We start from the raw sequence: 15621 nt of genomic DNA on the forward strand, positions 1-15621 counted from the left end.
CCACATCTACACAAGGTGTTTCCTGAACAGTGAGACGTAAAGGCCGACAGGCCTCCTCGGCCCCGGGCTGCAGATGGGTGCGGGTCAGCGGCATGAAGGGTTTGCTAACTGTGCCCCTGTCAGCCCCCTGGGTGCCGAGGTGCACTGTCCATGAGGTCACAGGTGTCCGCAGCAGGCTTAAAGGAGGCGCGAACCCCGGTTGCACCCAGGGCACGGGCAGAGGGGGGTCCACCATGAGTCTCAAGGGCCCTGGGGACCTTGGAACGGTAGGTGGATGCACACTGGCTTCAACTTCAAAGTCACCAGTGGCGTGAGCCCCCCGAGAGAGGCAGCCTGTCCTGGCGCACGGAGGCCTGGCACTGCCTCCTCCCCTCTGGCAGTGAGTCCTGGCTGGCATCGTCTTCCAACAGAAGACTGTGTCTCCACGGACGACCTGCTGTTGACACAGCCACCCGTGGGGTCACCTCAGCCAGGGCTCCTGAGTCACTGTTGCCCCTGGCACCTTCATGACGGAGATGGCTTCTTCCCTGAACCCGCAGGAGCCCACCTCCTCCAGCCGCCTCACTCCCAGCCCGCACGGAACGGAAGGAGTGAGGGCCTCGCTCACGTTTAGGCTCTGGGTTCGGGGAAGGCGGTGGCTGCTGTGAGCCTCCATCCGCCCACTAAGACTTTCTCTGTCCCAGCAGGAGGGCTGTTTCCCTTCGTACCGTCCGTGTGTTCACTGGGGTCGCACTTTTAATAGAAACGAACAGGAGCAGCACAGACAGCGAGGACCCCGATTATAAAACTGTGCACGCGCCCCTTTCTCCACGAACATTCACTTTCTGCTGACAAATGCCACTGTGTTCTGTTTTGTTAGACAAATGCCAACGAAACGCATGTGGAGCCTGGGAGATGAAGCAGCGCCACACGATAAGGGGCGACCAGCAGGAGCCCATGTGGCGGACAGGTGTGAGCGAGACACCAGCAGGAGCCCACGTGGCCCCCAGGTGTGAGCGAGACACCAGCAGGAGCCCACGTGGCCCCCAGGTGTGAGCGAGACACCAGCAGGAGCCCATGTGGCCCACAGGTGTGAGCGAGACACCAGCAGGAGCCCACGTGGCCCCCAGGTGTGAGCGAGACACCAGCAGGAGCCCACGTGGCCCCCAGGTGTGAGCGAGACACCAGCAGGAGCCCATGTGGCCCACAGGTGTGAGCGAGACACCAGCAGGAGCCCATGTGGCGGACAGGTGGGCTGTCGCCGGGCTGAGGCCGCATTCACAGAGCCATGGCCTGACGGGGGTGATGAGGGGGAAGCAGCCTGGGCGCATGGAAGGACAGGGCCCAGGAAGGGCTGAGTCAGTACCGTTGCCACTCGGAGAACCAGGAGTCCCTCAGGTGTCCTGAGCTGGCCGGGGGCCAGGATCTACCCCAAGTTCTACCTACAGGGAGAGCCCCTAGGGCCACGCTTGCAGCGCCCACATGCAAAAGAGGGGGTGGTGCAGGAAGTCAACGCCTGGCCCTGCTCCCGCGGTGCGAGGAGCCTGGGGACAAACCGACTTCGGCTGCTCCTTGAAGACAGGGCAGTGCCACCTGGGAGGTGGGACGGACACACAGCAGCAGAGAGAGCCCTCGCCTGCCCTGCAGACCAGCGCCGCCTGGAAGAGCAGGTAACTGGCCGGGGGGAGATGTGGGTAGCAGCACAGAGTCACGTTAGCAACAACTCGGTGACTGTGTTATGGGAAGTTTTCATTTTTTTAAAGGAAAGTGTGCTTTAAGGTCATATTAGAGGAAAAAGACACTGGCTGCTAATCTGGGGGAATACAGGGGGGTCTTGCTACCCAGACTTTCCAAGGAGTGAACAGTATTTCTGGGGAAAACGGCATAGTCGGTGGGGGGGGGGGGGGGTCCTAGGAGTGACAGGGAGAAGGGGGGCGGGAGGAGCGGCCTGGAGGGCTCAGACCTGGGCGCCGAGGGGGTTCAGGGCAACTCGCTACCATGACAGTTCGTCCTAGCGGCTCCCTGCCTCCTGGGTCCTCCCACTGAACGGCCCCCCATTTCCCGCGTTAGAGGCAGAACCGGGCTCCCCATTTTCCGTGTTAGAGGCAGACAGCTGGCCCCCTGTGTCCCGCGTCAGGGGCAGAACCGGCTGCGCCCCCCCCCCCCCCGTGCCCCGCCGCCCCCCGGCGCCCCGCCGGGCCCACCTGTGCAGCGGCGGCAGGTCCTGCGCGTCGCTGGCCGGGTCGGGCGTGTTGGGGATGACGCCCAGGATGGTGCTCTGCAGCGACGTGCCCTTGAGCAGGCGGCTGCGCACCAGCTGCAGGTTGCGGGCCGAGTCCACGCTCGTGCGCATGGTGGAGCCGGGCAGCAGCACGCCCTCGTGCGTGAGCAGCAGCGGCAGGCGGCTGGGGATCTGGATGGGGCTGCCCGACGACATGGCGGCGGCGTCCGACTGAGCTGCACTCACCGCGGTGCGCGGCCGCCCCGACCTCCCAGCTGTCGGCGCGCGGGCACTTCCGGTCCAGCGCGACGGGCCGCCCCCGGGCTCAAACGCCGCCGCTTCGCGCTGCCCCCTGGCGGAGCCCCGCGGTAAGGCGCGCGCCGTAATGACGCGAATAGAGGTGCAGGCCTCCCACGCGCCAGGGCCTGCTCAGCACCTCAACTTTCCCTGGGACTCGCTCACACAGCGACCCCCCGCCGCCCCCGCGCTGTGTTGGGACGGAAGATGGAGAAAACTACAGCTACTGGACATGGTTTTCACTTGCAGTGTGGACCGAGCTCAGGGGTGCAAAAGCGATGCAAGGAGAGGGGTCCCCCCACCCTCTGCCCAGCTTCCCCAAGCGGCTCACAGCATCAGTTCAGTGACAGCCGCGGGACCTAAAAGTTGCCCGTTTCCTCCCTCATGTCCCTTTTTTCTGCTCCGGATCCCGCTTTCCCTTTGGTTGTGATGACTCCTCCATTATTATAGTTTTTTGGTTTTTTTTTAAAGGCTGGTGCTCCCAGTGTTCCGATGCCTTGTTTTATGGAATGCCCCGCAACCCATCCGTGGACAAGGCTGCCGCTGTCATGGACCTGACGGTCTAGTGCAGTGGTCGGCAAACTGTGGCTCCCGCCCGAGCCACATGCGGCTCCTTGGCCCCTTGAGTGTGGCTCTTCCACAAAATACCATGTGTGGGTGCACATGTACAGTGCGATTGAAACTCCGTGGCCCATGCGCAGAAGTCGGTGTTTTGTGGAAGAGCCACGCTCAAGGGGCCAAAGAGCCGCAGTCTGCCGACCACTGGTCTAGTGGGGTGGGAAGCATATGCCAGGACAGGGTGTGGCAGCCGGCTCGCCATGGCATACTCAGCCCCAGGTGAAGGACGGAGGAAAGACAGACAAGAGAAGAAGGCTGGGTCTGGGTGGGACGCTGCTCCCGATGGAGAGACAGCACCAGGGACCACAAGCCGTGTCTTCATTTTATAGCAGATGCCACGAGGCACAGTAAGGGCGTGGTCAAGATGTTTACAACATTCTCAAGGGTTTCGATCTTACTCAACTACATGCACCTGAACTCTATCAAGCCCACATCACTCAGGCACATGGGGCCACGTGTTCGGACCACAGGTTCAAGCTCACAGCTACAGCTGTTGGCTATCACTGTGCTGGGAGGGCCCTGCCCTCCACGCTGGGACTTGCACGTGGCCATGAGAGGACTGTGCCCTCTCCTCAGTCCGAGGCTTGAACCTGTAGCTGCTCCCCACAACAGGGGTGTGGACGGGGAGCAGAAAGTCCTTCCGAGGGTCAGAGGAGGCCCTGCGCTTGAACCGAGCTTCGCACTGAGCGGGGGCAGCCGTGCCGCGATCAGGGATGGGGGCGGGAAGGGCAGGATGCGGGGCAGGAGAAGCAACGCTTGCAAAGACCCTGTGGCTGGGATGCCGGTGGGATGTCTGAGGACCAGCTCCTGTCCCAAGGAGCTGGGAGGTCAGCGGGGTCAGGCTAGAAAGGGCCAGGACGCAGCCCCGCCAGCCTGACGCAGCCCCGGGGTTCCGATGGCAGGACCACATCGTCTGGCTTACGTTCTCAAAAGCTGCTGTGAGAGGAATGGCATCGAAGGGTTGGAGAGGAAAGCAGGAGGTCAGTGAGGAGGTGTGGTGTGAGGAGAAGGGGCCAGCTGTGCCAGAAGCCGGCAGGAGAATGGGGGGGGGTTAGCCCTCAATGAAGAGCCTGCGATGGCCCCAGAAGCTATTGGAACCAGCAGGAGGAAGTAACCCTGAGAGCCGGGAAGTTAACCACCGGGGAAGGGGCTGATGTCAGCTGCCTTCAGGGCCTGGCAGGCGCCTCGGCCCCACTGCCCCCGGCACCTTCCCTGTCCTCCGTGCGCCTCTGGCTTGGACACCGGCCACCACCGTTTGCCTTGCTCCAGGGCCCCCCCCAGCTCCCAGGCCGTTCCACCATCAGCAAACAGCCCGGGTCTGGACCAGTTTACCGCCATGACGCCGGCCCCCCGGCGATGGCTGGAGCAGCCAGGTGGCCTCTCTGATTCCCAGGCAAGTCCTGGGCCCCACCCGACAGCAGTGACGGCCTCGCCGCTAATCACAGTGGATAAACGGGCAGCGGACCCCTGGTTCTCTCTCATCGTTGATGTTTCTATCTCTCCCTCTCGCTTCCCCTCTCTGAAATCAATAAAAGCATATATATATAAAAAGAAATCAATGCAGGAATGCTAACAACGCAGGTGAAATGGACACGTGTGTGGTGCCCACAGCCCCAACGTTGTGAAGAGACAGAAAAATGAGGAAGCATTCTTTCAATATTGGCAAACTGTTCCGCACAGTTACAAGGGAAGTGGGCAGTGAGTGAAGGTCCGACCGGCCTCCCTCTTTGCCGCTCCCTCTCCTCTTCCCCGTCGGCACAGAGCACGCTGTCAGGCCGCATTCCTGTGGGAACTACCCTCCCTCTCTGCTGCCATGAGAGGTCGGTGCCCCCGTGCAGCCCGGTGCCAGCCTGCATGACTTGCGATCTGGAACTTGCTGACGCCACGGCTCCCCACCCCCACGCCCTCCACCGGGGAGCTTTTGCGTAACGAATAAACGGAAGGGCGGTACACGTGGGCCTCCCCAGGGCCTCTCTCTACGGAGTCACGCCAATTTTTAATATGTTTTTATTGATTTCAGAGAGGAAGGGGGAGGGAGAGAGAGAGAAACATCAACGATGATAGAGAATCATGGACCGGCTGCCTCCTGCACGGCCCTCACTGGGGATGGAGCCCACAACCTGGGCCCGTGCCCTGACCGGGAATCAGACCGTGACCTCCTGGGTCATAGGTCGACGCTGAACCACTGAGTCGTCCACTTTCTCTTTCCATTCCTTCAGAAAGACTCCTCGTTACCATCCCTCTCCTACCCCAGGCGGCGGCTGCTCTGGGAGTGAGTCACACACAGGGAAAGGCGAAAGCAAAAGGCATATGAAATACACTTGGTGACCCAAGGCCCTAAGTCAGTGGTTCTCAACCTGGGCTGCACATTAGAATCACCTGGGAATCTTTTTAAAATCCTGATTTCTGGGCCTCCTCCTCCGGGAATTCTGTTTATTTATTATGGGGTGAGGCCACATTAGTAACCAAGAAACAGAATTTCTGGAGGAGGCGGCCCAGAAATCAGGATTTTAAAAAGATTCCCAGGTGATTCTAATGTGCAGCCCAGGTTGAGAAACGCCGCCCTAAGTCCTGCCCAGGCCCACGGCCGGAGTCTGGAAACCAGGCGTCAGAGAATGGCAACATGATGTGCCTTTCCTTGTTTACTTACCGAGCACCTGGCTGTCCTCCGAGCCCGTCCCACGCCCCAGGCCCAGGGACTCGACAGTGAGCAAAGCAGGCAGGTCCCTGGCCTCCGTTTGCGGAACAAACAGTGATTGACAATTGAACAGTGAATCAAATTAAACTGCGAACAACTGACAATTAAACAGTGAACAAACAGTGAATGTACAATTACAAACCGGGACAAGAGAAGAAGCATGGTTTGTTTTTTTACAATCGTCCTTTGGGGATTTTTTTTTTTTTCTTTTGGAAACAACCTAAATGTTTATTAACATAGGACTGGATAGAGAAAATTCGACATACATACATATATACACACACATACATACACACAATGGAATATTACTCATTTGTAAAAAAAAAAAAAAAAAAGGAAATCTTGCTGTTTGCAGCATCATGTGTAAACTTGGAGGACATTATGCCAAGTGAAAAAAAGCCAGACATAAAATACAAATATTGTATAATCTCATATAGCAATGTGAGATCATGTATGTAGCATCTAAAAAGAAGTAAACTCATCTAAACAGAAAGAGTGCAATGGTTGGGTACCACAGGAGTGTGGGGTAGGGCAAAAGGGGAAATAACTTTCAGTTATAAGATGAATAAGGTCTGGAAGCCTAATGTACAGCATGCTGACTGTAGTTAATAGTGGGTTTATATACTTGAAATTTGCTAAGAGAGTAGGTCTCAATTGTTCTCACCACACACACAAAATAACTATGAGAGGTGATCGATATGTTAATTAGTTTGATTGTGGTAATCACTTCATAGTTTCTGCATATACCAAAATAACATTGTATACCTTAAATATACACAATTTTTATTTGTCAAAAATAAATATTAAAAACTAGAGGGAAAAGAGGTTATTGTCAAGGCTCCACAACCTTTCTTTGGGCTTTTTCCCATATCCTTTCATGGGGAAGGGTTCTTGCAGAGAATAGCTACAGGGTAGGGGTAAATATGGCCCCTTCAGGTAGACCGTATGCTTTCTTAGGTATAAATGTATTTCAGACTTCTGCTCACTCACTCTCTAGCCTTGTCTTTTGCACTCTCTCTCTCTCTCTCTCTCTCTCTCCTTCCTTCTCTCTCTCTTTCCTTCTCTCTCTCCTTCCTTCTCTCTTTCTTTGGGGATTTTTAAAAAATTTATTTTATTTATCATTATTATTAAAAAACATTTGTATTGATTTCAGAGAGGAAGGGAGAGGGAGAGAGAGAGATCATTGATGAGAGAGAATCATGGGTCGGCTGCCTCCTGCACGCCCCACACGGGGGGATCGAGCCTGCAACCCGGGCCTGTGCCCTGACCGGGAATCGAACTGGTGACCTTTCGGTGCACAGGACGATGCCCAACCACCTGAGCCACCCGGCAGGGCAGAAGAGGCGTAGTTCTGTGGGCAGACTTGGTACATGAAAGGGAACTGGCCTGGCCCACGGGGGTGGGGTGGGGAGTGGGGAGTTGGAGAGGGGATTCCCCAAGTGAGGTCGGGCTGGGGCCTGAGTAGATGTTAAAAAGTAGGGAGCCGAGCCCGACTGGCATGACTCAGGGGGTGAGCATCGACCTATGCACCAGGAGGTCACAGTTCAACCCGGGCATGTGCCCTGACGGGGAATTGAACTATTTCATAGGTCGATCCCCAGTAGGGGGCGTGCAGGAGGCAGCTGAGCCACGATTCTCTCTCATCATTGATGTTTCTATCTCTCTCTCCCTCTAGCTTCCTCTCTGAAATCAATAAAAACATATTTAAAAAAATAAAAATAGGGAGCCAAGTCCATCCCAGGCAGAGGGAAGAGCAGGGCCCATCCCCGTGCCCGCCCCACACGCGCCCCGCAGGGGGCTGGCCTCCTCTCCTGCCCTCGTGGGGCTGGGTCTAAGCCGCTCCTACTTGTTGCTTTTTCAGTCTCTGGTTTTGGAAAACTCGGCAGGACAACTGAAAATGCCCAGGAGGAAGATATGCTGGGTCCCCAGCTCTTCCGGCGGCGGCGTCGTGAATCTCGGCTTCGATGTGGATGATGGCATGGTCTCGGGACTTAGCTACGTGAGTCCATCTCCTTCGCATCAAGGCCCCAGGGAGCTGCAGGGGAGGGTCTTCCCCATGGTCACCAATTATTAGCTCAAGGAATGCTGTCCCATATTTATTCAACCTTGACTTTTGTAAATGCACCTCACACTTGTATAATTAGATGAATCATAACCCTCGGTCATGACACACCTTCATGGCTCATGCATGTGTACGTATTCTCTATTACCTATTCATCTACATATGCACTTATACTAACACTGGAGGCCCAGTGCACGGATTCGTGCAGCGGTGGGGTCCCTTGGCCTGGCCTATGCCCTCTTGCTATCCTGGACCCCCTGGGGGATGTCAGAGAGTCGGTTTCAGCCCGATCCCCGCACACCAGGCCGAGGGACCCCACCGGTGCATGAATCCGTGCACCAGGCCTCTAGTATGCATGTAAGATCTTTGGTTAATCTCTTCCTGCTCTCCCCTTCCCCCCTTCCCTCTGAGATTCATCAGTCTGTTCCACGTTTCCATGCCTGTGGTTTCCATTCCTGCATTGAGCATCTGCCCCCTGGTGGTCAGTGCGCATCATAGCTGCCGGTCGAACGGTCGCTTAGGCTTTTATATATAGAGAGACTGAGTGCCTCTGGACCCGTCGCTAACACACCCGCTTGGACCTTGACAATCACATTCAGCTGTTGGTCTCCCCAAGTCCCTCTCCCCAAAGGCACCACGGTCTGGAACCTTTTCCCTGTCGATCCTTTCATTTGTTTGTTTGTCGATTTATTTACATTGAGATGTAATGGACATACAACGTATGTTAGCTTCAGGTGCACAGCATACCACTTGGTATTTGTATACGTTGTGAAAGGATCATGACAATAGGTCTGGGGAACATCCGTCACCACACAGAGCAACACATTTCTTTTCCTTATGATGAGGCGTTTTAAGATCTCCTCTCGCAGTAACGATCAAACGTATAACCCAGCGTGACTGACCGCAGTCACCGAGCTGTGGCTGCCGTCCCAGCACTCCTTTACTCGGTAACTGGAAGTTTGTACCTTTTGACCTTCACCCATTTGCCCACCCACCCACCCACCTTGCCTCCGGCAACCACCAATCTATGTATTTTCTGTGTCTATGAGCTCCTTTTTCTTTTTTTAAAGATTCTACATGTTTCCCTGGCTGGTTTGTTCAGTGGCTAGAGCGTCAGCCCTTGGACCAAAGGGTTGCGAGTTCAAATCCCAGTCAAGGGCATGTACCCGGGTTCCAAGTTCATCCCCACCCCTATCCGGGCCCCAGCGAGAGGCAACCCATCGATGTTTCTCTCTCTCTCTTCCCCTCCTCCCTCCCTGCTACGCTCTAAAGGTTAATGGGGAAATATCCTGGGGTGAGGATAGGAAAAGGTTCCACATGCCAGTGAGGACGGGTGTACTTGTCTTTCTCTGTCTGACTCCAGAGCTGCGAGGAAGCTGATGTGGAAGGATCCATCCTCCTTGGGCCTAACGCCCGCTCCGGTGGTATTTAAGGGTCTGAAACGGAAGCTCTTTCATTTTTTTCTTTCCCAAGAGAACATACACCCCTGAAGACAGTTACCCGCAGATCCAGGAGCCTGAGCCACCTGGGAGCCCAGCTGCCCCGCCTCGGGGGAAGCATGACGCCTGGAAGACGCTGCTGCCCTTCCGCCCCCAGCCCAAGTGAGTCCTGCAGGGGCGGAGGGGCGGAACCCACCCGGCACGAAGGGCAACGAAGGGCAGCTTCACCGTGGACACTTCCGCACTGTTTCCCACAGAATGGACAGACCGCACTGCTTTTCTTTCTTCTAAATATAGTTACTAGAGGCCCATTGCAGGAAGATTCCTGCAAGAATAGGGCTTCCTGAGACTGGAGTGAAGCAGGAAGTGCCTGGCTCCCTCCCTTATCCACCACTTCGGTCCCTTCTGCAGCGCTTGGCTTCCTTCTATGCTGTCTTCAGTCTTCCCTCCAGACCTGTGTATGCAAATTAACCGCCACCTTTGTTGGGTTAATTTGCATATCACTCTGATTGGCTGGTGGGCACAGTGGAGGGATGGTCAATTTGCATGTTTCTCTTTTATTAGTGTAGACTGATTTCAGAGAGGAAGGGAGAGGGAGAGAGAGAAATATGAATAATGAGAGAGAATCATGGATCGGCTGCCTCCTGCACACCCCACCCTGGGGATGGAGCCTGCAACCCGGGCCTGTGCCCTGACTGGGAATCAAACCGTGACCTCCTGGTTCACAGGAGGATGCTTAACCCCTGAGCCCCACTGGCCTGGCACTTTCCTTTCTTTTAAAATTGTTCCCCTATTCATAGGTGCTTTTGTTGTCTGATGTTTTACTATCACACAAGTAACAGGAATGCACATACGTAGCGGTGCCTCTGGCTGACGGCGCTGTGGTTTGGCGTAGCCGTGACTCACCATCTCAAAATCCTGCCCTGCACTGCATCTCCCCTCCCGCGCCCGCATGCCCACGTGACCACCTTGCCTGTGACTTCCAGGTTTCCGTCCCCTCAGCCCCTGGATAACGCCGGCCTGTTCTCCTACTTGACGGTGTCGTGGCTCAGCCCCCTCATGATGCAAGGCCTCCGGAAGCGCTTAGATGAGAACACCATCCCCCCACTGTCAGCGCAGGACGCCTCCGCCAGCAGCGCCCACAGGTACCGTCACGCTGGGCAAGCCACGGGGTTGGTTAAGACCAGGTCTTGGTGAGGGGGATGGTGACCAGAGATGCTCAGAGAAGGTAAGGTTGGTCCCTCCTCAGACAACCAAGGACTGCGGGCTCTTCCTTTGTAACAAGAGGCTGACCTCTAGTCTGAAAGTGCTTTTTTATTTTATTTTTAAAATATAGTCTTATTGATTTCAGAGAGAGAGAGAGAGGGAGGGAGAGGGAGAGAGAGAGAGAAGCATCAATGATGGGAAAGAATCATGGATCGGCTGCCTCCTGCATGTTACCTACTGTGGATCCAGCCTGAAATCTGGGCACGTTCCCTGACTGGGGAATTGAACCATGACCTCCTACTTCATAAATTGACACTCAACCACCGAGCCACACTATACACCAAGGTTGTGGGTTCCATCCCTGTCAGAGCACATACAAAAATCAACCAATGAATGCATAAATAAGTGAAACCACACATCGATGTTTCTCTCTCCCCCCTTCCTTCCTTTTTCTAAAAATAAATATAAAAATAGAATAATAAATATATATAACATACGAGAGGCCCAGTGCATGAAATTCGTGCACTGTGTGTGTGGGGGGGTGTCCCTCAGCCCAGCCTGTACCCTCTCCAATCTGGGACCCCTCAGGGGATGTCTGACTGCCGGTTTAGGCCCGATCCCTGTCAGAAATCCCTCTCACAATCCAGGACTGCTGGCTCCCAACTGCTTGCCTGCCTGCCTGCCTGATTGTCCCTAACCGCTTCTGCCTGCCAGCCTGATCACCCCCTAACCACTCCCCTGCCAGCTTGATCGATGCCTAACTGCTCCCCTGCCGGCCGGGTCACCCCCAACTGCCCTCCCCTGCCGGCCCGGCTGCCCCCAACTGCCCTCCCTTGCTGGCAATCTTGTGGTGGTCATCTTGTGACCACATGGGGGTGGCCATCTTGTGCGAGGGGGTGACGGTCAATTTGCACATTACCTTTTTATTATATAGGATGGACTTATTTGTACCTTGATTTGGCAAGCTAACTATAAAGATGTATTTTTGAAATAATTAGATTTGAATACAAACTGGATATGCAATATCATTAAGAAATTTTTGTTGCTATGTTAATATGTAACTGTGCACTGTTATTAATAACTATTGTTTTTATGGTTACTGTGGTGTTTTTCTAAAGGCTTATCTAGGAGAGATACACCCTAAAGCATTGAGATGAGATGATATGTCTGGGATTTGCTTTAAATAGAGAAAAAAAGAGAAAGAGTGAAGGGAGGAGAGATGAAACAGACGTGGGTGGTCCTCGAACTTGGGGAATGAATGCGTGTTTGGGGGTGATGCCTACACTGCTCACTTCGTCATGTTTGAAAATTTCTGTAATGAAGCTGCTACAGGACCTGGGACATCGGGGTGACGCGTGCGAAGAGATTTCACGTGGCCGTTTTCCTCTTTCCCAGGCTCCGCCTGCTTTGGGAAGAAGAAGTCTCGAGGCATGGGTTGGAAAAGGCCTCCGTGTTCCGGGTGATGCTGAGGTTTCAGAGAGCAAGGGCCATTGTGGGCGTGTTCCTGGGCGCCTGCTTCGCCATCCTGAGTGTGCTTGGGCCGGTGAGTGGGGCATGGTGGGAGTTGGGCGTGACAGGAGGTGGGGTGTGGCGGGAGGTGGGTGTGGTGGGAGGTGGGTGTGGCGGGAGGTGGGGTGTGGCGGGAGGTGGGTGTGGCAGGAGGTGGGGCGTGGTGGGAGGCAGGCGTGGGAGCAGTGGGAGACTGGGTACCAGTCCTCACAGGATGTATTGTCTCCCCACTGCTGCTCTGAACACGACGCTCTTTGGGGCAGGAGAGCTAATAATAAGTATGAGTTGCGCAGCCACGGCTTGGGTTCCAACCTCGGCCGGTCTGCGTCACGGCTGGTGCCCCTGGGCAATGTGTCTACCTTCTCTGTGCCTGGTTCGCGGTGGAGCCCATGACGCCTCGGTGGGATTGGCAGGCCTGAGCGAGCCCGGCTCCCGCGCTTGTTGCAGGGGCTGATTATCCCCAGGATCCTGGAATACTCCCAGGAGCAGTCCGGGGGCGTCGGGTACGGCGTGGGGCTGTGCCTCGCCCTGTTTGCCATCGAGTGCCTCAAGTCCCTGAGCATGTGCGTGTGCTGGGTATTCAGCCAGCGCACGGGCATCCGCTTCCGCACCGCCGCCGCCTCCCTGGCCTTCCAGAAGCTGCTGCAGTTTAAGTCGCTGACGCACATCACCACAGGCGAGGTCAGTGCCGGGGCGGCCGGCCGGCGCTGCCCGGGGCCAGGGGAGGGAGAGGGAATGATTTCCAGGGGGGTGATGGCTACCAGCAGCCTCGCTGGGGTCCCCGGGCAGGTCAGCACTGAGCCGGGAGACAGGGTCCCTCCATTGCTCCGCTGCAGTTACTGAGCCTGCTCTGGGGCGGCCTGCTTGGGCCCCCGGGGACGCCTGCCAGGGAGGAGGGTGTGGGAGGACTTCACGGCCCAGGGACGCCCCCAGGGAAAAGCAATCCCGAGAGCTCCCTGGGTGCCCACTCCCCTTGGTGACGGGGGGGGGGGGGGGGGGGGGCCTGGACACTGACAGGGATGGGAGGGGCCGTGACAATGTGTGGCCCGTAGTCGTGGGGGACACTGGGGTTTTATATATTTAATTCCAATCTCCCTGCTTTCCTGTGGCTTGAGGAACATGGATGACTTTTTTTTTTAAAGGAAGTTTTTTTTCTAAAAAAAATGAATTTTTATTGATTTCAGAGCAAAAGGGAGAGGGAGAGAGAGAGAGAAACATCCATGAAGAGAGAGAATCATGGACCGGCTGCCTCCTGCACACCCCTCACTGGGGATGGAGCCCACAGCCCAGGCATGTGTCCTGACTGGGAATCGGACCGTGACCTCCTGGGTCCTGGGTGGACACCACCCCTGCGCCACGCCGGCCGGGCTCACGGTGACTTTTATGTTGAGGGCCCATTGAGAGTGATGGGAAGGCGGCTCTGCTTCGGCTCCTTATCCTCAAGTCACCCGCTTCGGGCCCTGGCCTCAGCCCCTCTCCGGCCTCCTCCAGCTCGAGGTGGCCTCCCCGCTCCTGCCTGGCCGGGTGACCTCCAGTCCTCAAATGCACCGGCCCCCGCCAGTCCCCACCACGCACACTTCTGGCTGCCCCCCTCCTTCGAGCCTCCTTCAAAGACACGGACCTTCTCCCGGCCGGCGCGGCTCCGTGGCTGAGCGTCGACCTAGGAACCAGGAGGTCACGGTTCAATGCCCAGTGAGGGCACAGGCCCCCATTACTGGCTGGATCCCCAGTGTGGGGCGTGCAGGAGGCAGCCGATCCATGATTCTCTCTCATCATTGTTGTTTCTCTCTCTGTCTCCCTCTCCCTTCCTCCCTGAAATCAATAACAATATTAAGAAAAAAGACACGGGCTCGGGGTGACTGGAGAGGTGACCCCGGGCCTCGGGCTCGCTTCTTCCAGGCCATCAGCTTCTTCACCAGCGACACCAACTACCTGTTCGAAGGCGTGTACTACGGCCCCCTCATCTTCCTGAGCTGCTCGTCGCTGCTCACCTGCAGCGTCACCTCCTACCTCACGCTGGGACCCACCGCGCTGATCGCCACGTTTTCCTACCTCCTGATCTTACTGCTGATGGTAAGGCTGGCCGCTCCCCAGGGCGCCCGGGCTCTGTCACGGGGGTACCTCGGACTGGACACGGTGCCTCTCGGGGTCGTGGGGGGAGGGGGCACACTGGCTGCTTACATTGCAGGTGAAAACAAATTCGGAAAATCAGGAAGCGGTTCTTGGATGCCATGTGCTCTGAGCCATCCAAACGAGGGGTCTCCTCCCTCGGGCCCCGGAAAGGGGCCTGCGACTGTTAGAGGGTTGGGCTCCCAAAGGCAGAGCAGTCAGACTGGCTTGGCCCCAGGAGAGAAGGACCCCCAGGAAGGACAGCAGGGACCCAGAGGCAGGCGCCCTAGAGGGGGCATCTCTGAAAGCCGTCAGCAGGGACCTAGCGCTCGGTCTCATGGGCCGCCGGGTGCAGAGTTAACCAGCGGTTTGTCCGCATCTGGTGTTTCCCTTTGGGAACCCTCGCCTGCTGCCTCCGACCGGCTCTCCCCGACCCCCCGCTCCCCCCCGCGGCTGCAGGCGCTCCTGACCCTCATGATTGTGAAGAGACAGAAGCAAACCTCTGAGGTCAGCGACCAGCGCATCCGGGTGACCAGTGAAGTCCTCACCTGCATTAAGCTGATTAAAATGTACACGTGGGAGAAGCCATTCGCACACATAATTAAAGGTACAGAACAACTGCTTCCTGCTTGGAGCCTATGGCTGTCCCGGTGGGCCACGCCACCCACCTTCTGGGCATTTCCTTCGTGCTCCGCGGGTTGTTCTGTGTTCCATGGAGGATGTTCCCGTGGCCGACCACAGGTTGTTCTGTGTTCCATGGAGGATGTTCCCGTGGCTGACCATGGATTGTTTGTGGAGAATGTTTCTGTGGCCGACCATGGATTATTCTGTGTTCCCATGCAGGATGTTCCCATGGCCGACCACGGATTGTTCTGTGTAGAATGTTCCTGTGGCCAACCACGGATTGTTCTGTGTTCTGTGGAGGATGTTCCCGTGGCTGACCACGGATTGTCTGTGGAGAGTGTTCCTGTGGCTGACTTCTGTGGGTTTCTCATTCATTCCCCAGATCTGAGAAGGAGGGAAAGGAAGCTGCTGGAGAAGAGTGGGTTTATCCAGAGCCTGGGCACGGTGCTGCTGTTTGTGGCCCCCACCGTGGCCACCTTGGTGATGTTCCTCACGCACGTTGGCCTCCAGCTGGAGCTCACAGCTTCCCTGGTACGTGTCTGGGTGTTTTGTTTTCCCTCTGAATGGACAGGAGGTGTTCTCATCTGTCCTTTTCCAGCGTGTGCCCCTCAAAGACGTCAATGGTTTGCAAATAGGTACTAGGAATGGATTTTGGTTTTCTGGGTTTTTAGGGCTCTCAAGCTTCCTTCCATGTCAACCCCTGCGAGGAACAGACACCCCTGTGGCCACAGCTGTGGGAGGGAGGGGTGACCGTCGTCTGGGGGCTTGGGGAGCTGGAATGTGTAGTTCACACCCCAGTGATTGGGAACCCTAAATGGATGCATTTCTCTGTGACCAAAATAGAGCTCCCCAAATACAC

At 56.3% G+C, this 15621-nt stretch overlaps 2 protein-coding genes across 2 annotated transcripts in view; one reads left to right on the forward strand and one right to left on the reverse strand.

Annotated features, from left to right (window-relative positions):
* The window catches only part of LONP2 (lon peptidase 2, peroxisomal), a 33514-nt gene extending 31073 nt beyond the window's left edge, over nt 1-2441 (reverse strand). The window contains exon 1 of the mRNA XM_070398195.1: nt 2184-2441. Coding sequence (XP_070254296.1) covers nt 2184-2416 — 233 coding nt within the window. The 5' untranslated portion in view covers nt 2417-2441. The remainder of the gene's footprint in view (nt 1-2183) is intronic.
* The window catches only part of ABCC11 (ATP binding cassette subfamily C member 11), a 39110-nt gene continuing 25067 nt past the window's right edge, over nt 1579-15621 (forward strand). Inside the window, exons 1-9 of the mRNA XM_070398193.1 lie at nt 1579-1649; nt 7675-7812; nt 9349-9476; nt 10301-10459; nt 11916-12063; nt 12477-12710; nt 13929-14102; nt 14598-14745; nt 15145-15293. Coding sequence (XP_070254294.1) covers nt 7711-7812; nt 9349-9476; nt 10301-10459; nt 11916-12063; nt 12477-12710; nt 13929-14102; nt 14598-14745; nt 15145-15293 — 1242 coding nt within the window. The 5' untranslated portion in view covers nt 1579-1649; nt 7675-7710. The remainder of the gene's footprint in view (nt 1650-7674; nt 7813-9348; nt 9477-10300; nt 10460-11915; nt 12064-12476; nt 12711-13928; nt 14103-14597; nt 14746-15144; nt 15294-15621) is intronic.

This window comes from Myotis yumanensis, unplaced genomic scaffold (assembly GCF_028538775.1).
Source record: "Myotis yumanensis isolate MYYU_CA2020_CCGP unplaced genomic scaffold, mMyoYum1.0.hap1 SCAF_18, whole genome shotgun sequence".
Taxonomy (NCBI): domain Eukaryota; kingdom Metazoa; phylum Chordata; class Mammalia; order Chiroptera; family Vespertilionidae; genus Myotis; species Myotis yumanensis.